The sequence below is a fragment of the Oryzias latipes genome, chromosome 7, assembly GCF_053564925.1.
Source record: "Oryzias latipes strain Hd-rR chromosome 7, Olatipes_Hd-rR_3.1".
NCBI lineage: Eukaryota > Metazoa > Chordata > Actinopteri > Beloniformes > Adrianichthyidae > Oryzias > Oryzias latipes.
The window spans coordinates 2,566,647-2,584,812 of NC_136243.1; the positions used below are offsets into that span (position 1 = coordinate 2,566,647).

General features: G+C 38.8%; 2 protein-coding genes and 1 long non-coding RNA gene across 4 annotated transcripts in view; 1 reads left to right on the plus strand and 2 right to left on the minus strand.

Annotated features, from left to right (window-relative positions):
- The window catches only part of LOC101172373 (rho guanine nucleotide exchange factor 10-like protein), a 59,051-nt gene extending 55,166 nt beyond the window's left edge, over positions 1-3,885 (minus strand). The window contains exon 1 of one of the 2 annotated variants that reach the window (XM_078950034.1): positions 3,752-3,885. The gene's annotated coding sequence lies outside the window, so the exon portion shown is untranslated. The remainder of the gene's footprint in view (positions 1-3,751) is intronic. The other variant, XM_023957076.2, reaches the window with a different exon arrangement.
- Positions 3,886-7,587: 3,702 nt separating this feature from the next.
- On the minus strand, positions 7,588-12,360 carry LOC101162734 (uncharacterized). Its single transcript, XM_078949784.1, has 8 exons — positions 12,213-12,360; positions 10,114-10,311; positions 9,638-9,724; positions 8,829-9,082; positions 8,565-8,693; positions 8,315-8,455; positions 8,069-8,184; positions 7,588-8,012 (listed from the first exon to the last, which is right to left on the minus strand). Exons 1-7 carry the CDS (start codon positions 12,358-12,360, stop codon positions 8,074-8,076), a joined length of 1,068 nt encoding a protein of 355 aa, XP_078805910.1. The 3' UTR covers positions 7,588-8,012; positions 8,069-8,073.
- Positions 12,361-13,784: 1,424 nt separating this feature from the next.
- Positions 13,785-15,746, plus strand: LOC144993886 (uncharacterized). The gene is made up of 2 exons (XR_013657163.1): positions 13,785-15,020; positions 15,430-15,746. It is a non-coding gene; the product is annotated as an uncharacterized LOC144993886 (long non-coding RNA).
- Positions 15,747-18,166: the final 2,420 nt, after the last annotated feature.

Sequence of the window (18,166 nt, forward strand, 5' to 3'; positions counted from 1 at the left end):
GCACAACCTGCTTTAGAATTTTGTTGTGTTCTGCTAGGGTTGGCGCTGCTATGAGGATGTCATCCATCACACCTGTGGCTCCACCAATGCCCTCTAGCATTTGATCCATAATGCGCTGGAATATTTCAGGAGCGCATTTGATACCAAATGGTAGTCTCAACCATCTGAATCTTCCAATGGGTGTGTTGAAGGTTGTTAGGAATGACGATGGGTCATCTAGCTCAATCTGGAGAAAACCTGATTTTGCATCTAGGACCGAGAATACCTTGGCATTGGGCATTGTCGACACAACTTCCTCTATTGTGCGCATGGGATAATGCTCTCGCTTTATAGCGTTGGTCAGGTCGCTTGGATCGATGCAGATTCTAAGCTTGTCTTTGTTAGTGACTACTACCATAGAGCTCACCCAGTCGGTTGGTTGGTCAACCTTTGTGATATAGCCATCTTGCACCATTTCATGCAGTTTTTTCACTATCTTAGCTCTGAGTGCAACAGGCTGTCGGCGCACAGGATGTATAACAGGCTTGGCATCTGGATCAATTTTTATTGTGTATTTACCTGGTAGTGTTCCTGTAGTGTGAGTCAGTTCTGGGAAGTTCTCAAGCCCGACAGGCGTCTCTGGTGTTGTAGCTTCATTTCCAACTTCGCCTGCTTTGTTTGAAGCAGCATCTTGTAGAGTGTGTAGTCTCATGATAAGGCCCAGTGCCTCTGCGGTTGTGCTGCTCAACACATTTTCTTGTGCAATGTCCACTATTTCAAACTCTGCCTTGGCCTTGTGTGCTTTGTATTTTAGCGGGAGGTCAACTGATGCAATTGGTTTTATTTTGTGGTTGGAGTAGGTTTTGAGCACTCTTTTAGACGTTTTAAGCTCACCTTTGTGGTTTAGGGATTGGTAACAGTTTAGAGTGAGCGTGTTACATCTTGCACCAGTGTCGATCCTAAACTGCACCTTCTTAGACAGGATGTCAGTGTCCACTAACCACTTATCTTCCACTAATGTTGCCATGGGAACTGCATCTGTAGTGAGGTTGATGTCCAGTATTTCCTCCTCACACTCGTCATTTGTTGACTCCACATTTAAAGCACTCACCATGCGACTGCGGCAAACTGATGCCCAGTGGTTTGGCTTATTACAGCATGAGCAGATTGATCCTTTAGCTGGACATACACCTTTACTCCACTTGTGTTTGGGGTCTTTCCCACATTTGGAACACATTTTTGCTTTACTTTGCACATTTTGCCTTGGTTGTGTGGGTTTTTGCTGCCACTGAGAGTGAGCCTTTTTATTTTGTGCATTAAACCTTGGTTTGCTTGACACTGCTGACACCTGTGTGTCCTCCTCTCTCACAATTCTCATCTGTGTTTGTGACATTTCAAACTGTTGAGGGATTTCTATAGCTTTAGCTAGTGTCAGCTCCTCACCTTTGTCCAAAAGTCTTTCCTGGACACGTTTTTCCCTCACACTAGCAATTATGGCATCCACGAGCATGTCATCTGGGTCACCATACTCACAATCCAGCAATAGAAGTTTCAAGTCTTTCACAAAATGGTCGAATGTCTCCGTTGCTCCTTGTTTCCTCTGCTTGAAGCGATGCCTCGCGATCCTCTTGTTTTTCCGAGGTCTTACGTAGGCTGCAAATTTGTCCAGGACTTTAACTGGATCATCCTTTTCACCGTCAGCCAACTGGAGCGTTTTGTAGATTTCTCTCCCTTGCTCGCCGAGCCACGTTCCAAGCCAGCCCGCTTTCTGTATGGGCTCTTGCGCGGACAGAGGACCCGCGAACACGAAGCTAACGTGGCTGCTAAACCTTTCAAACTCTTGGAATAAATCCACCGCTTTCCAGTCGATTTTTGGGTGGTCAAACTGCATCGTCATGGCTGCGTAGGTTTGTTACTGTTCTTGACAGCGTTCTGACACCATGTAACGTATCTATATTCCTGCTGATAAGGTTTATAAGGGTCATTGATGAGACGAGCGAGTCGTTCAGATGACGTACTTTAATACACTGCTTTGCGACAGTCGTAAATCAGAACTACGGACAGCGGCAGGGACATTACAAAAGCAATAGCTTGATTCACCAAACATTACACTAACTATACAGGCGTTGTAGAATGAGTGTGTGTTTCTGTGTCAGGGCGCGTGCGTGTTTAAGAGTGCCACGCGAGCGCGCCTGAGAGCCTTTGACTCCGATGGGCTTTAGGCAGCATGGGGGGGGGGGGGTGTCTCTTCCTCCACGTCTGTGACAGTAAACCCGTACCAGTTCCAAACAACAAACTTCCCACTGTCACCGGTAGCTATGCTGTCGCTAGCTGCTTCGTGCGTCGATTGTCGCGTGTTGCCGTGTGATACTAACGCTACGGAAACTCTGGGGAGCCAAAAATGCGCCTCATAAAAACTCGATTTAGTTATTTTTGAAATCGCCCGTAACAAAGAATTCGAATTAATTCATTTGATCGATTTATCGCCCAGGCCTAATCTGTGACAGAAAATAGTGGGCGGGGCACAAGCCCCCTGCTCTACTCCATTCTGATCATCCACCTGCAGACAAATAGATCCATGGATGTTTTTGTTTTCCTCGTCTGAGGTGGAGTCTGGATCTAGACTGTTCTTGTCGTTTTGCTCACCCTTTTGGTTCCACTTGGAATTTACGATGCTGAAGTTGGCTTCCGATTCACAGCTTCCGATTCGCGAGTGCACTAAAGAAACGTTCCACTGTATTTTTCACACTAAGATCCCCTTAGACCACGTCCTGTTCAAAAACCGCTGGACCTAGACTGCTCAAACCTGGATTAAGTTAGGATTTAGATAATACATTAAACACCATTTCTGCTTTGTGAAACCTTTGTTTGCTTTCTTAAAATGAGGAAGGGAGAGATACGTATGACAGATCAAGGAGATGGGCGAAACTGAAAAAGAAAGAGATAAACATTAAAACGTGGACTCAGTGCGAAAAATGCAACAAAAATCATCCTATTTCACATTTTCACAAATCAGAAACTGTGTTTAAGGCATTCTTTACTATCTAAATCCTAATTTAATCCAGGTTTGAGTAGTCTAGGTCCAGCGATTTTTGAACAGGACGTGGTCTAAGGTGATCTTGGTGCGAAAAGAACTGTGGAATGTTGCTTTAGTGCACTAGCAAATCGGAAGCCAACTTCAGCGTCGTTTGGAATTTGAGGTTGAAGGTGTGAGAGGCTGTTTCCTAGTTGGAGAGCATGTTAACCGATGAATGACAGGGAATGAGGGTGGGCTTACTCCACGCCAATGATACTGCCCGCAAGTCAGAATTGAATTTCTAAGGATCTGCTGCTGCTCTGCAGAAACTATGCCCTAGAATACAACACAGGTTTTTAAATACAGTCTAAAAACTGCATCTTCATGATCAAAATTCCATTGGGAACACCTGAAGAATAGAACCAAAGGGGATTGCAGTGGGAATTCTAGGACCTAAAGTTGACGTTTTCAGGATGGTGCTGACTTTAGGGAGACTGGAGTTCAATTTCACTGCAAAGATTGACAGCAGAACTTAGGGCAGCGGCAGAATGAAGTCCAGACTTTTGATTCAAACATCAACATTGATACTTAGAAAGGATTTAGGGTAAACTAACACAAACAGCACTAACGGCTCATATTTGCCTGCATTGTAAGTGGGCGGGGGTCAGCTTCACTGAGCTCCCACGAACTCCCTGAACGTGCACGCGGACAGACACGGGTTCACCATCAGGTGAGGTCCAGTTCTCCCAAACTCACCTGTAACTTGTTCATTTCCTGTCAGCGCGCGGCAACAGCCTCGCGGAGCGTCCTCGTTCTCGATCACGGCTCTGCTGCTCCGCCGTGCGTGTTCGCGCGGTGGGATGGGATCCACTGCAGAGCGCGCGCTCCTGTATGGAAGCGATTCTGTAGCATAAATAAAAAGCAAAGTCAAAACCAGAAATGCTTTTTCTTTTTCAAAATGAACCTGCATTTTTTGGCTCAAAATTAAAATGAAAAAGCAATCCACCAAAATGCTTTTTATTTTTCTACTTCAACACCGCTTATTCTGTCACATAATTAAAATGATAATGAAAATGGTATTTGACATTTCATTTTCAAAATGTTCTCTGTTAAATGTGTAGCAAAATTCATTTTGAAATGTCTAAAATGACCGTTAAAATGCATTAACAGAAATGCTTATTCTTATTCAAAATGTAGCTGCATTTTGTGACTCAAAATTAAAATGAAAAAGCAATACTTCAAAATGCTTTTTCTTTTTAGTCTTCAACTCCGCTTATTCTGTCACTTAATTAAAATGATAATGAAAATGGTATTTGACATTTCATTTTCAAAATGTTCTCTGTTAAATGTGTAGCAAAATTCATTTAGAAATGTCTAACAAGACCGTTAAAATGCATTAACAGAAATGCTTTTTCTTTTTCAAAGTGTAACTGCATCAAATGACTCAAAAATAAAACGAAAAATCAATACTTCAAAATGCTTTTTCATTTTGTACTTAAAAACCGCTAATTTTGTTGCATAATCAAAGCGAAAATGCAAAGAGGGGATTGCATTTTCGATTTCACCTCCCCCCCGCGAAAAATGTCGCATAAATCATTCTCAGTTCACAATACCACTGGGAGGCGGGGCGGTGACGTCATTGTTCACTCTTCTTCTGTGGTGGCGGTGGCATTCTCCACTGCCTTTCTTCTGCTTTAGCGGTAATACCACAGGCAAAACAAATGGCGTTCTCAAACATTTGTTCACAATTCTTGTTGGAATTAGCCTCGCAGTTGGAGTTACGTTTAGTGTCAAACTGTGATGCCCGTGACAGAGTTGAGCAGGTTTTAGAGAGCTTCGCTGAACACGCTGCAGTCACAGACACCAATGTCGACGAAGTTGTCGTGGTCAACTTGCTCTCAGTCCTCCAGCAACTGGACAGCTTCGAACATGGAAGAGGACGACCAGTCATCAACATCCCTTTCCATGCGATCGAAAGATATTTGTTGCATGGCATCAAAGTTCGGGAAATAGCGGAGATGTTTGGCGTTTGTCGCCATACCATACATCGGAGGATGAACGAAAATGGATTGAGGTAAACTTTTAAGTTCGTATCACTTTTTTATTATCTCGATTTTTGCAGAAGTTGATAGAGGAGGGTATCGATTAGTAGTTGAGCTAGCGCTACTGTAATAATAATGTCCTATCATATAGATCCCTATGTTACAAACCCAAGTTGTAAGAACAATACAGGTGGCGGAGGAAGTAATGTCCAGGGTTACACAACTCCTGCGACTAGCTGGGATGGGCTCCAGCAAGGCCCTTGCCAAGGATTAGAAGATGGATGGAGGAAACAATTCGACAACAATGTAGAATTCAGAATAAACCATCTGTGTTTATTATCAGAACTTTTTTCGTCCATTTTTCTTTTTCAGGAAGTCAGACATGTATTCACAACTGACGGATGCAGAGCTGGATGCCATCGTAGCAGAAATCCAACAAAGTCACCCAAATACAGGATACAGAATGATGAAATCATTCCTTCAAGCCCAAGGAATGCTGGTGCAGAGTATGTTTAATATAAAGTGAATTATGTAGCAAATGCAGTCGCTCTGTTGGACCTAAATGATCCTGAAATGTTGTATGTTGCTCTTCAAACACAAATAGTGTTTATTAGGATCATTAACAGATAAGATTTAAAAAAGACTGAAAACCATTAAATGGATTGTATTTTGCATGAACACTAATTTTTTGGAAAGGCTCTTCACATTGAATGTATTTCGTCTTTAAGACTTATCACTTTTTCTTTTTTCTTTGTGGTAGTAACAAGAGTCCGTGATTCCTTAAGAAGAGTGGATCCGATTGGGACTGAAGTTCGAGCTGTGGCCAATCGCACATTAAGACGGAGACAATACTCGGTTCCGGCACCAAATGCAATGTGGCACATTGATGGAAACCACAAATTAATACGGTATTTTTTCCAATTTTGACAGTTTGTATAAGTCTGTCATCATTTCTTTCTCCTAAGACTTGTGGTGTCTATTTTTACAACAGATGGAGATTTGTTGTGCATGGTGGCATAGATGGCTTCAGCCGTTTAATTGTTTATCTGAGTGCTGCAACAAACAATCGAGCAGCTACAGTTTTAGAGGCCTTCATTGGTGCCGTCAACAAATTAGGTTTGCCGTCACGTGTGCGCTCTGACAAGGGTGGGGAAAATATCGAGGTTGCCCATTTCATGGTGGAACGCAGAGGGATTAACCGAAACTCGCACATTACTGGAAGAAGTGTTCATAACCAACGGTGAGGGTAACCATTGCACAACCAGTGTATTTCTTTACTATTTATTTATCAAATGTTTTGGTCTTCTGTCCTCTGCCCACCAAGATAAAGCATGGTACATTAAACTTCATAGACAAACCTTTTCATACTTTAAGGCAAACATACCACCAAGAGCACATTAGGCTAAAGTTCAATTTTTAGACATTTTACTGAGCATCTGATTGTAATAAAATATACCCAGTTTAAATTCTTGTTCAAAGAAGAAATGTTTCTTTCCATTTGTAATTGTAGTTTTTTTCTTACATTTTCATAATGATCCTGTTCTTCCAGAATTGAACGCCTGTGGAGAGATGTGTACATCCAAGTCCTTGAACCCTTCCATATTCTTTTTTGTAATCTGGAGAGGGAAGGGATGTTGAACCCCGATGATGAAAGTCATCTTTTTGCTCTCCACTGGGCTTTCCTGCCTCAGTTACGTAAGCAACTAGCCTTCTTCATGGATGCTTGGAACCTTCATGGCCTGAGAACAGCAGGTAGCAAGTCTCCCTATCAACTTTGGGCATCAATCAGACACCATGATGATCCTGATCAGGTATGTTAAAACAGTTGAAGGCATCATATCAGGAACAATTGTAATTATGCACTTAAAGCTTCAGATATTTCCATATTTCATTACTCAAACATTAAAAGTTTGAACTGAATTCTTAGCTTAATATTTTAGAATGAATTGAGAAGGCTAAAGTTAAAAATTTGAAGCTGGCATAGGCTTTGCATGAGTATCAATAAAGCTTGCATAATTCTTCTTTTTTTATAAATATGCATCTTTTATGTGGTCAGGTGGAGGCAGACTATGGTATTGATTGGGATGGACCATACGGCTTTGATGACCTTGAACATCAAGCAGGTCAAGTGGAAGTACCACAAGTGCAATTGCAGCGGCACCTGACAGAGGATGACATGGCTGGCCTACCTGACCCAAATGTTCCCTTTATGGATGCCCTGGACATTTACACAGCCACTTTACAACAGTTGATGCAGCCACAACCAGAACTGGATGAGTGAATCTTCAGCACAGAGATGCATTTATATACTCATGCCCAAGACTGTTATTGCAACTTTTCAGACAACTCACCAATATTTCACATGTTTTTTTTTTCCAAGGCTTGCAAAAATAACAGAATTCAACATGTAAATCATAAAATGTAACATTTATTAAAACATTAAAACATAAATGTATCAAAATTTGTTTTCACTTCCTAACTTTTACAAATTCAAGTTTTTCCAAAAATGTAACATTTATTAAAACATAAATGTATCAAACGTTGTTTTTACTTGCTAACCTTAGCAATTTCAAAATTTTAAAACACTAAATAGAAACTTTAAAAAAAAAGCCTTAATCTTGCTAACATCAATGTAGCCATTAACATTTTAAATTAGTTTGAACAATATGCTTTAAACAACTGGAGAAATTGACATTTCAAAGCAAAATTTGAAGCATTGAAATGTTGAACTTTCATTTTCTCACTCCATTCCAATCAGATCATTCCAAATCCAAATTCTGTACTTCTAACAGCTGCCGCAAGGTTCTCTTTGAATGTCTGGTAACTTGGGCACTTCTGAGGCAGTTTCAGCGTCGTCATGCAGGTTGAGGCCACAGACAGGCAAATGTCAGAAGACACTTCAACATACAGCTGCTGGGGAGGTATACTCCAACCTGTCCAAAATTTCAGGAGTTGGTGTAGTTCCCGAGAAGACCCTACAAAGACAGTCATGAGTATAAAACAAAATTAAGACAAACATTTACAAACTTACCATTTTCAATGTAGTCTCTCAGAAAGCCTGTGACAAAGCATTGCCTCCTCCATGCTGCCGTGATCATCCTCATCCTCACTATCTGGCATTGGCCAAATGATCCTTTTCAAGATTGTCTGAGAAATAAGAAACTTCTCTCAAAGAACAAAGACTGAAAATACACATTTTGCCAATTTGAGGTTTTTCACATTATTCAAAATACCTTTTCAGTGTTTACTAAGCAGTTTTACATAAGAAGCCAATTACCTGCGAGTCCATAATTTGCTCTGCAGTTCTTGGGAAAAGCACTGTGGCTAGGGCGGGGCGCTGTTTAATCATGTTGAAAACACCACTGTCTTTAAGCCCCTTGCGTATTTGTTTTATTTGTGTTTGACGCCGTTCAATGACCTGCAAGAATGATCAAAGTTTGCCAAGTTTAAGTTTGTTTATAAAAAATGAGTGGTTATAAAAATAAATATTTTCACATTTACTTGATTTCATTTTGAATTATTCATACCGCATGACGTAGGATTTTTTCAGACAACCACCTCCTGTTGTTCTTATTTATGGGTGGAAGATCCCAGCAGAAGGCCAGGTTGTTCACCTCACATTCCTCCTGTGGAGTCAGTTCTCTTTGACTCTCAAGCTACAATTAATAGAGAAAGGCAATGTTACATCAGTTACACACAGTCTTTGCTGGCTACGTTCAAACATTTGCATTATAGCAAATCAAAAAGTTGTGTTATGATAAAAATGAACAATAACTCAAAGTAACACTTACTACAGACACCACTTCAACAACATCTGTATCTGGGCAGTCTGAAAGCTCAAATACAGCAGACTCCTCATTACTTCCAACAATTAAATGCAGCATTGCTGGGCTCAGTCCTGTGAAGGAGGGACCTCCGTGAATAAAGGAATGTCCTATGGCACGACCAGCTACTCTGAAAAGATCTCCATCTATCAGGGCTCTGGATGTAGATGGGACATTGTGATCATCAGCCCCATTGAACAGAAGAGTTCTGCCAGTGTTCTCTGAGTGAAACAACAAGACAAAACTATGACAGTCCAAAGTTTACATAAACAAAGATCACTGTGCATGACGATGCCATCTCTTTGGAAGATTCATATAAATTTAATGACAAAATTGAAGTTAATTATAGGCATACTTGTGGATGCATACTACAGCACTTTTGAGAAATACTGCTTCTTTGTGAAATAACAAAAAAAAATCATTACTGTAATTGGCCTAAAACAGCCAAAGTTTTTTTATTCCATGTCTAACAGCAACAAATAAGAGCATGTGTGTTTTAATAGGGTGTTTGTAAACTTCTGGACTCAACTGTATGAAATTTCGTTTTCAGTTCATGAAAATTTGAGAGATTAATGAAACTAATAATCACAGTTTATGCTACGTCATAATGTGTCTTTTGATGTCAATTATAATTACATTTTTATTGCAAACCTTTCAAAATCAATCAGGTACATGGATAAAACTAGTCATAACCAGTTAACACAACCACACTTCTGGTGTTTGAGGCAACATTTTATATATCTTTACAAACATTAGGAATATCAATAAAAACTCACCAAGATTGAGGTCAAATCCAAACTGAATTTTTTCTATGACCATCGAAAGAAAATGACGTTTCACCCCGTCCCCAACAGCAGCATCACCTGAAAAAAGACTTACTCTTGAGACTTAGGCTGGATGTGTACATGAAAGGGCATAAATATTACCCACTCATCTATTAAAGCGAAATAATTTCAATCTATGAAGGAATTTCCTACATGCTTTCCTTAATTTATACTACAATTCTGGCTGATTATAGCTGTTGTAACTGCTAGAGTAAGACACACCTGAATTCATCACTTTGGCATATAATGCAGGACGGAAAAAGATTTGTTCTAATTAAAGGAAGTAGTGGATCCTTACATTAATATATTTGAAAGATCTAATGTGGCAGAATACAGGCTAGTATTGAGAAAATATTTTAATTTTCAATTGAAATCACTGTTTTTATTCAATTTCTTATACTACAATGCTATAAACAATAAATACCTACCACCCAGTACTACAGAAAATGGGCTTGCCCAGTCAATTCCTTGCTTCTTGTAGAAGGTAAGAATCTCCCTTTCCCGATCTTCCTCAGTAGTTCTGAGATCAAGCCTTGCAACCAACTCTGGCTTGAGTTCAGCATTGTGAATCAAGTGCTGTCGAAACAGGTTGGCTGCTTTGTAAATATTTGGCTCGGTTGTCCAGTCTGTTAAAAAAAGGAATTATCAGTATAGACCGGACAAAAATTAAAGATAGTCAATTATTCAAATTTATAAGCAATGACACGGTGGCACCTTCAAAGCTACTGTAATTTGCTTCGCTCTGACTGTGGCTGCTTAATGAGGTAGCATCAGAGGTTCCTGGTTGGCTCATTCCAGAGCTCCCTGACGCGGTACTCTCTGAGGTTTCCTCAGCGTTCAAATCAGAGTTATGTTTTCTTGGAATGTTAACAGGAAAAATGTTAATAACTTGGGTAAAATCAAGAAATACAATCCAGCATAGGTAAAAACTCAAAAAATTCACAATATGTAGATGAGTAAAGAAAAGAAGAAATTTGTCTCACTTCTCACAAGAGTCGATGTGGCCTTCGATCTCAGAGTGCGTGAATGTATCTGTGCAGTAGACACATTCCACCGTAGGTCCAGTACTCTGAACAGAGGTGGTTGCACTGGGAGTGTTCTAGCATTGATTAAAAGACAATAACATACATAAATAAATAAAAAATACAAGACAGCAAAGTCAATTTTGTTCAAACACATTTTCATTTAGAGGTTTTCTGGCTGGGAACATCCTTGTTTGTTTTCTATCATACACCAACAAATTAAATATTACATCTTTAATAATTACCTCCAGAACAATATCTTTTTGGAGTGGTCTAATGTAGATCACAGCTGCCCCAACTCCAAGTTCTTTGTTACACAAGAACTCTGGAGTATATCCATCCTTTGAGCATGGAAGGACATCCAAAACCCTGGACCTTGTGGAACCACGGCTCCTCAACAGTTGAAACCCACCACAGTGCTTCAATTGAGGAAAGGACAACTGCAGGTGATCTGAAAACTCAGTTGCACTACAAGATCGATCTGAGGGAGACAACAAAACAGCATTATAAACAATTAAATAGAGAGTGTCAACCAAGCAATATGTATATTTATAAATACAAACAAAATGTATGCGTACAGGAACAGGTGCATATTTTGTGAATAGCAACTTAAAGATCTTGTTTAATTAGTGATTGATACAGACAAGCCACATATTTTTTGGTCTCAAAGTCTACACACAAATACTAGCTACCCATAGTTCACGAAGCACTGGGTGTAAGCACTGTGACATTTTCATGCTGTTAATTCATATGACTGGCCAAGAGACAGGTTATTAGCAGCTTGTCAAGTCATTGCACCTAGACAAACCTCGACTGGTGCCCTGAAGTAAGGTAGCTGACCAATCTTTGACATTTTAAATAGCACAACCAACACTAACACATACAATACATACTATAAACCTACCTGGGAATGTAATTCTCCTCTCTCCTAATCCTGCCTGTTGAAGCAATTTTTTCATTTTTGGATTTGGGATATTACAGTCCTTTCTTTTTGCCAAACAGAAAAAAATGTGTGTGTATGTGGTTTTTTTTGGTTTCTTGGTATTGGCTGGTGGGATTGACCTCCGTGGTACACCTCGTGGAGGGTAAGGGCTGAACAACCTCAAGACTTCGGCTGGAAGAAAAAATGGCATGAGAAATCAAATTTCATTTAGAACTTGGTTAAAAAATATATTAAATGGAAATATAACAAACATGATAGTTACTCAACCACTTACAAATAGTGAGCTTAAGCACCTCTTATCTTTTCTTAGTAGAAAACTACTACAACTACTAGTACAAAATAGCAAAACGTATGGAACTCGTTTACTACTGGCGGGGGGAGCAAGTTAACAGGATTAGTGCAAATATGTTATGTCAACAGGGGGAGGGACTACAAGTCTACTGGCCATCTACAGGCAAATAACTGCTGTGTAACCCCACAACGAGCGGACAAACTGTGTTTTATTTCAATAAATCGGCCAATCGGGATAACCCCAACGCATGTTTTGCTAACTTGATCTTACCTCGAGCGGTGCGACCCTCAGGAGCAGACGGTGTTGTTGATGAAGATGTGGTGGGATTATTGTCTACACCCGCAGTTACTTCCCGCTGGTTTTGCCGTTCGAGGGCAGCAGCAGCCTCCCTCAACAGTTCAAGCACAGATTTTGCCATGCTGCCGTTTGCCTGTGGTATTACCGCCAAAGCAGAAGAAGAAAGGCAGTGGTGGAGAATGCCACCGCCACCACAGAAGAAGAGTGAACAATGACGTCACCGCCCCGCCTCCCAGTGGTATTGCGAACTGAGAATGATTTATGCGACATTTTTCGCGGGGGGGAGGTGAAATCGAAAATGCAATCCCCTCTTTGCATTTTCGCTTTGATTATGCAACAAAATTAGCGGTTTTTAAGTACAAAATGAAAAAGCATTTTGAAGTATTGATTTTTCGTTTTATTTTTGAGTCATTTGATGCAGTTACACTTTGAAAAAGAAAAAGCATTTCTGTTAATGCATTTTAACGGTCATATTAGACATTTCTAAATGAATTTTGCTACACATTTAACAGAGAACATTTTGAAAATGAAATGTCAAATACAATTTTCATTATCATTTTAATTAAGTGACAGAATAAGCGGAGTTGAAGACTAAAAAGAAAAAGCATTTTGAAGTATTGCTTTTTCATTTTAATTTTGAGTCACAAAATGCAGCTACATTTTGAATAAGAATAAGCATTTCTGTTAATGCATTTTAACGGTCATTTTAGACATTTCAAAATGAATTTTGCTACACATTTAACAGAGAACATTTTGAAAATGAAATGTCAAATACCATTTTCATTATCATTTTAATTAAGTGACAGAATAAGCGGAGTTGAAGTAGAAAAATAAAAAGCATTTTGGTGGATTGCTTTTTCATTTTAATTTTGAGCCAAAAAATGCAGGTTCATTTTGAAAAAGAAAAAGCATTTCTGGTTTTGACTTTGCTTTTTATTTATGCTACAGAATCGCTTCCATACTCCTGCAGGTTCACCCAAACAGGCAGAGCTCAGTGTTCACTCCTGATGCCGGTCACAGAACCGCAGTGCCGACGAAATCGAACTGCTGGAGCGACCGACACGCACGTGAGCGCGCAGCTGTTCACATGCGTCGGTCACGGGCCGGTTTCTTGAGTGTGTGCGTCACGTCGTTAACGAGGATAATCGCAGCACGTGACTCAGTGAAATTCTGTCAAAGCTTTGATAGTTGAACGGACTTTTGTCGTGTAAAGTCACGGGTACCGTTCACGACTCAAACACGATCAGCTGGAACACGGAGCGCAGTTTGTGTTAAAGACAGACTGTCTGGGAAAATGTATCAATGCTTTAAACCTGCAGCTGTTGAAGAACATCTGCAGGAAGGAGAACTCAGTTCGGTAAAGTTAGAAAGATATTCACAGATTCGGACTTCCGGCCTCAATAACTCTTCCGATAAACGTTCAAATGTGCCAGCAAGTATCTAATTCCTTTTGTATTAACACAGAGAGTGAACTACAAATGCATTTCAAAAGAAAAAAGATCGTTGTTTCACCTTTTGATCAAAATTGTTCTCTTCGATGCATGGCCGGCCCTCCCTATACGCGAATTACGCAGCCGCGTAGGGCCCCCGTCACCAGCAGGGCCCCGAAGTGGCGACAAAAATTAAATTAAAAAAGACCCAAATCTGGCAACCCATTTCATAGAACTTCCTTACCAACGTGTGCTCTGAATGTTGTGCAAAAGAAAGTTGCCTGCACTTTAATGATCCCCCCTGTCAGCACACATGAACCAATTTGGCAACCCAAATAATGACGTTACACCATTTAGCAACGATTGGTCAACATAATTGCATCTGAGTCTGGCACGGTGTGCATTTACGAGCGCATTTTGTTTCAATAAAGTTGGGGAAAAGAAAAAAAAACAGCACATTTTGTCACACTGATCAAAGCGACAACAAGAAAACGTCATGCCTCAGAGACTTTATCCACCGCCAGGAGCTAAAAAAAGATAAAGAACTTCAACATCAATCACAAGGTAAGTTTGGAGGATGTTGGGGCTTTATTTTTACATTATCCAGCATTTCTGTGCAGCTGCGCAATTTACGTAAAATACGAAGCGATCTGAGGTGAAGTTTGCACATAAACGACCCCCTTTGTCGTAATTTCCCATGGAAAACTCGAAAATAATTTTGATACCCAAGTTTCCAAGATGAGGTTGGACATGACCTTCTAAAACGGCGGAAAGTAAAGAAAAGTAAATAATGACAACTATATGGTGGCTGAAAAATGTTTTAACTCACGTTATTGTTTTGTTTCATTGTTTTGCTAACACATATTTAGTGCGTTCTGCATTCTCCGGTTAATTACAGCATAAAAACTGCTGTTTATCTGTTATAGACAGGTAGTCAGGTAGTCTGAGTTTTACAACAATGAGTGTGTCATAAATCTTGCATTGGCATGAAATATGGAGAATAAAAACTACCAAATACATAGGAAATAAAGGTTCTCATCTATAAATGACAAACAAAATAAATGTACTAATTTTAAAATTATGAACATACAAAATAATACAAAAAGAAGTGTATAAAAGGCTTATATTTCCACTTATTCTCAAATTAGTGTTCACGTTTTATTATTTATAAGTAGGTACATTTATTTCTTATTTGTATTTTGCAGTTTTGATTCTACATAATGATGATGTTTTGCACAGTTCCGTCTCAGCCGACAGTTTCTTCTGCTCTCAAAAAGCATCAAAAGTATTGGAGGTGGTGCAGCGTCCACATCCCAAGATGTTCCTGACTTCACTGAAGATTTCATCTCAGGTAATTTTAAAAGCATGTAAAGTAATAAAAAAAACAGTGTCTGCATAAACCCTTTTTTTCATAAACAGCAGCTGAAGAGTATGGAGCTCCAAACTGTTCATAATTAAATTAATGAAATATGACCTTATGCAAATATACAATCAAACAATAAACCTCTCATAAATATATCAAAAGATCATGAAATTGTGAAAAACCTGCACACAGATTTTAAATGAGCCACTAAAGTATTATTAGTATTCTGCTAAAGATATTTTATTAGCTTTATCATTGATTATTGTATAATAATAATTCTTGTTTTTTAGCTGCAGAAGAAACTGCTGTCACCACATCTACTGTTGAAAGGGGAAACATTTGACTGTTTGACTTTTCACTGTTTGCTTTTATTGAAGTTCTGTCTTTTATGTTCCAGGGGCTCCAAGAGAGGCGTATATGGAAGAGGAGCCGACTGGATCCAAAATTCCACCTACCTCAAATCCAGTTGGTCCAGCTGAATGTCTAACCACACTCTCCGATCCAGTAAGAATGGATTTGGTGCAAAGAGGTCCTTTTCAGACTGAGAAAGACTCTGACTTTCCAAACTCCCCCTCATTGAGCTGTTGTTTTCTTTATGTTGGATTGTTTTATTGTCATTTGATTTGCTATTAAGTTGCTGTTTTTAATAAGTTGGAGTTTTGTGAATGTCATTTGTTGACTGCCTAATAATACATTAAAAAATATATATCTATATACATTTGTCATTGATTTTTTTCTTTGCATTTAAAATTTGTTTGGCACCACTTAATGTGCATCCAACATCCAGGCAATATACTGTATTCAATTATTTGGCAGCAACCATAATTCACAAATGTATTAATAGAGATATCTCATTTATATTACAACAACAGTTGCGTTTTTTGGTGCTGCTGACCAGTTAGAGGGCCCACAAATTAAATTTCGCTTAGGGCCCCCAGAAGACCAGGGCCGGCCCTGCTTCGATGTGTAAATGCAGACATGCAGCGAGCTGGCGGCCAAGGGACCGTCAACAAAATGCAACCTCTGTGAAACACCATTCTATAAAATCAATATTCTTTTGAAAAGTGAATACATCTCTACATTTATATGAACTAGGTAATGAATATCTGTCAGCATATTCATGCTAAAATAAATATTTTGTGTGTCTTTCTTTATTATATTTTATTGCACATATTTTTCACATTTATTAGAGACACGAATCATTAAAGTGATCAATAGCTTTTAAAAATACTGAAGCTTCAGTCACCAAACTTTCTATAATGACTAATCATGACCTTATTGTCCGACTACAACAAAGACTTGGTCAGAAAACCGCTTTCTTTATGTTTTTCTATTAGTCATATTAAAATATGGATCACATTCGGTCAAAAATCCTCAATAGCTCTGAAGATACTGAAGCTTCAGTCACCAAACTTTCTATACTGACTAATCATGACTTTATTATCCGACTACAACAAACAACGCTAAAATATACTGGTGTTTGTGATAGACCATTGGACAAAAGTTTGCAATTGCTTGGGGCCCCCCAACACTCTGGGGGCAACACAGAGTTACAGAGCCACCCTTGTCACATAAATAAGAAAGGGATCCTGCCTAAGTAACAATTATTTAGAAATTATTCACAATGAGTTATATCGCTAGAGGAGACATGCCCGGTTTAGAAGCCTGGTCAACGGTGGTGGAGCGCGACGCCATCTTGGTGAGTTCGACGACGCCCACATGACAATGATTTCTATTGCTTTTAGTGGTGTCTAAGTAGCTTTTATGTACTATATATATTTTAACATTTATATGTATTTATACATATATGTAAATATATTATATTTATATATATAATATATATATAGATATATCATTTGTTGTTGTTAAAGAAGAGAAACAGTCAGCCTTAAAAGCTCCAGCTTTAATGAAAATGCATCGTTGCAGGACTTCTTACAAAGCCAAAAATTATTAATAAGAATTTTAAAAAAATAATTTGTAAACATTTAGGAGTTTTAGACCTCATTGACATGTAATTCAAATTATTTAGAAAAACCTAACAATTAGTCAATAATAATAATAATAATAATAATAATAAATCAATATTAAGTCAATACAAACAATAAATAATAACAATAAATCAATAATAAGCCAATAAACAATAAAAAAATAAGTCTATTAATAATAATAATAAAAAAGAATATTCAAATGATGTCCAAAAGTGAACAATAGATTTACCCTAAAAAACAACAACAACAAGAAAAACAAAAGATTTACTGATTCATGTGAGTGATCAATTTGTGTAACACAGATGCTATGGTGTCGGGTTTCAAGCAAACAGTCTGGCCTCTCATCATAATGTGTTTCTACAAATGTTTTGAACAGTCAGACTGTATTACTAGTTGGTACCACAGTGATCCATCTGGGTTAGCTCTTTTTATTGCTAAGATCCACTTTTTCCTTAAGTCTGAATCCATTGGAAACCTGCAAGAAAAGTTCAGTCACTGAGTCAGAAATGTGTAAATCTATATTACTATAATAGCCTACTCCTAGTATACTGTATACAGGTTTAGCAAAATAAAGTGTACATTTATGTCGACAGCAAATTATACGTACATCATGCAGCATGTTGATAACAGCCCTGCAGCATCATACATGTCAACATGTGTTCTATTAATGAAGCCCCTGCAGCATTAAAAGAGAAAAATTAAAATACTTACCTGTGAAATGATATACCTTCCTCCTTCATGGACTCATTTCTCTGATTTTGGCAGTTGAAACCCACACAATGAACTGGTATTATGCAAAAAATGTGTTCACATGCATTCACTGCAGTAGTAACTTGACCTCACCAAGATGGCGGTGCTCTCCTCCCATGAGGAACCACGTGATGTCTCCTCTAGCGATAGAACTCATTGATTATTCATAACAAAAAGACAACTTTTTACAAATATTTTACATTTCAATGGGATCTGGAAGTGTGTCTGACGATGAAAATAAAGGACGTGAAAAGACATAAATCCTTAAAGTCCCACACAAACAATATATTTTTGTCATGATATAAATGACGTGGCAGACCCAGATGCTGGAACCTGGAAGAAAACTCAGGCGAAGTAGATTGACATCAGATTTATTTTTCCAGAATGGAAAAGTAA

Excerpts from the sequence above, each read along its gene's own strand:
- LOC101162734 (XM_078949784.1), bottom strand. The coding sequence starts at position 12,360 with ATGGCAAAATCTGTGCTTGAACTGTTGAGGGAGGCTGCTGCTGCCCTC. Across the intron at positions 9,725-10,113 it reads ATTTTCTGTAGTACTGGGTG|GTGATGCTGCTGTTGGGGAC; the intron begins GTAGGTATTTAT and ends GTCTTTTTTCAG. Across the intron at positions 8,694-8,828 it reads TTGTTGAAGTGGTGTCTGTA|CTTGAGAGTCAAAGAGAACT; the intron begins GTAAGTGTTACT and ends TATTAATTGTAG.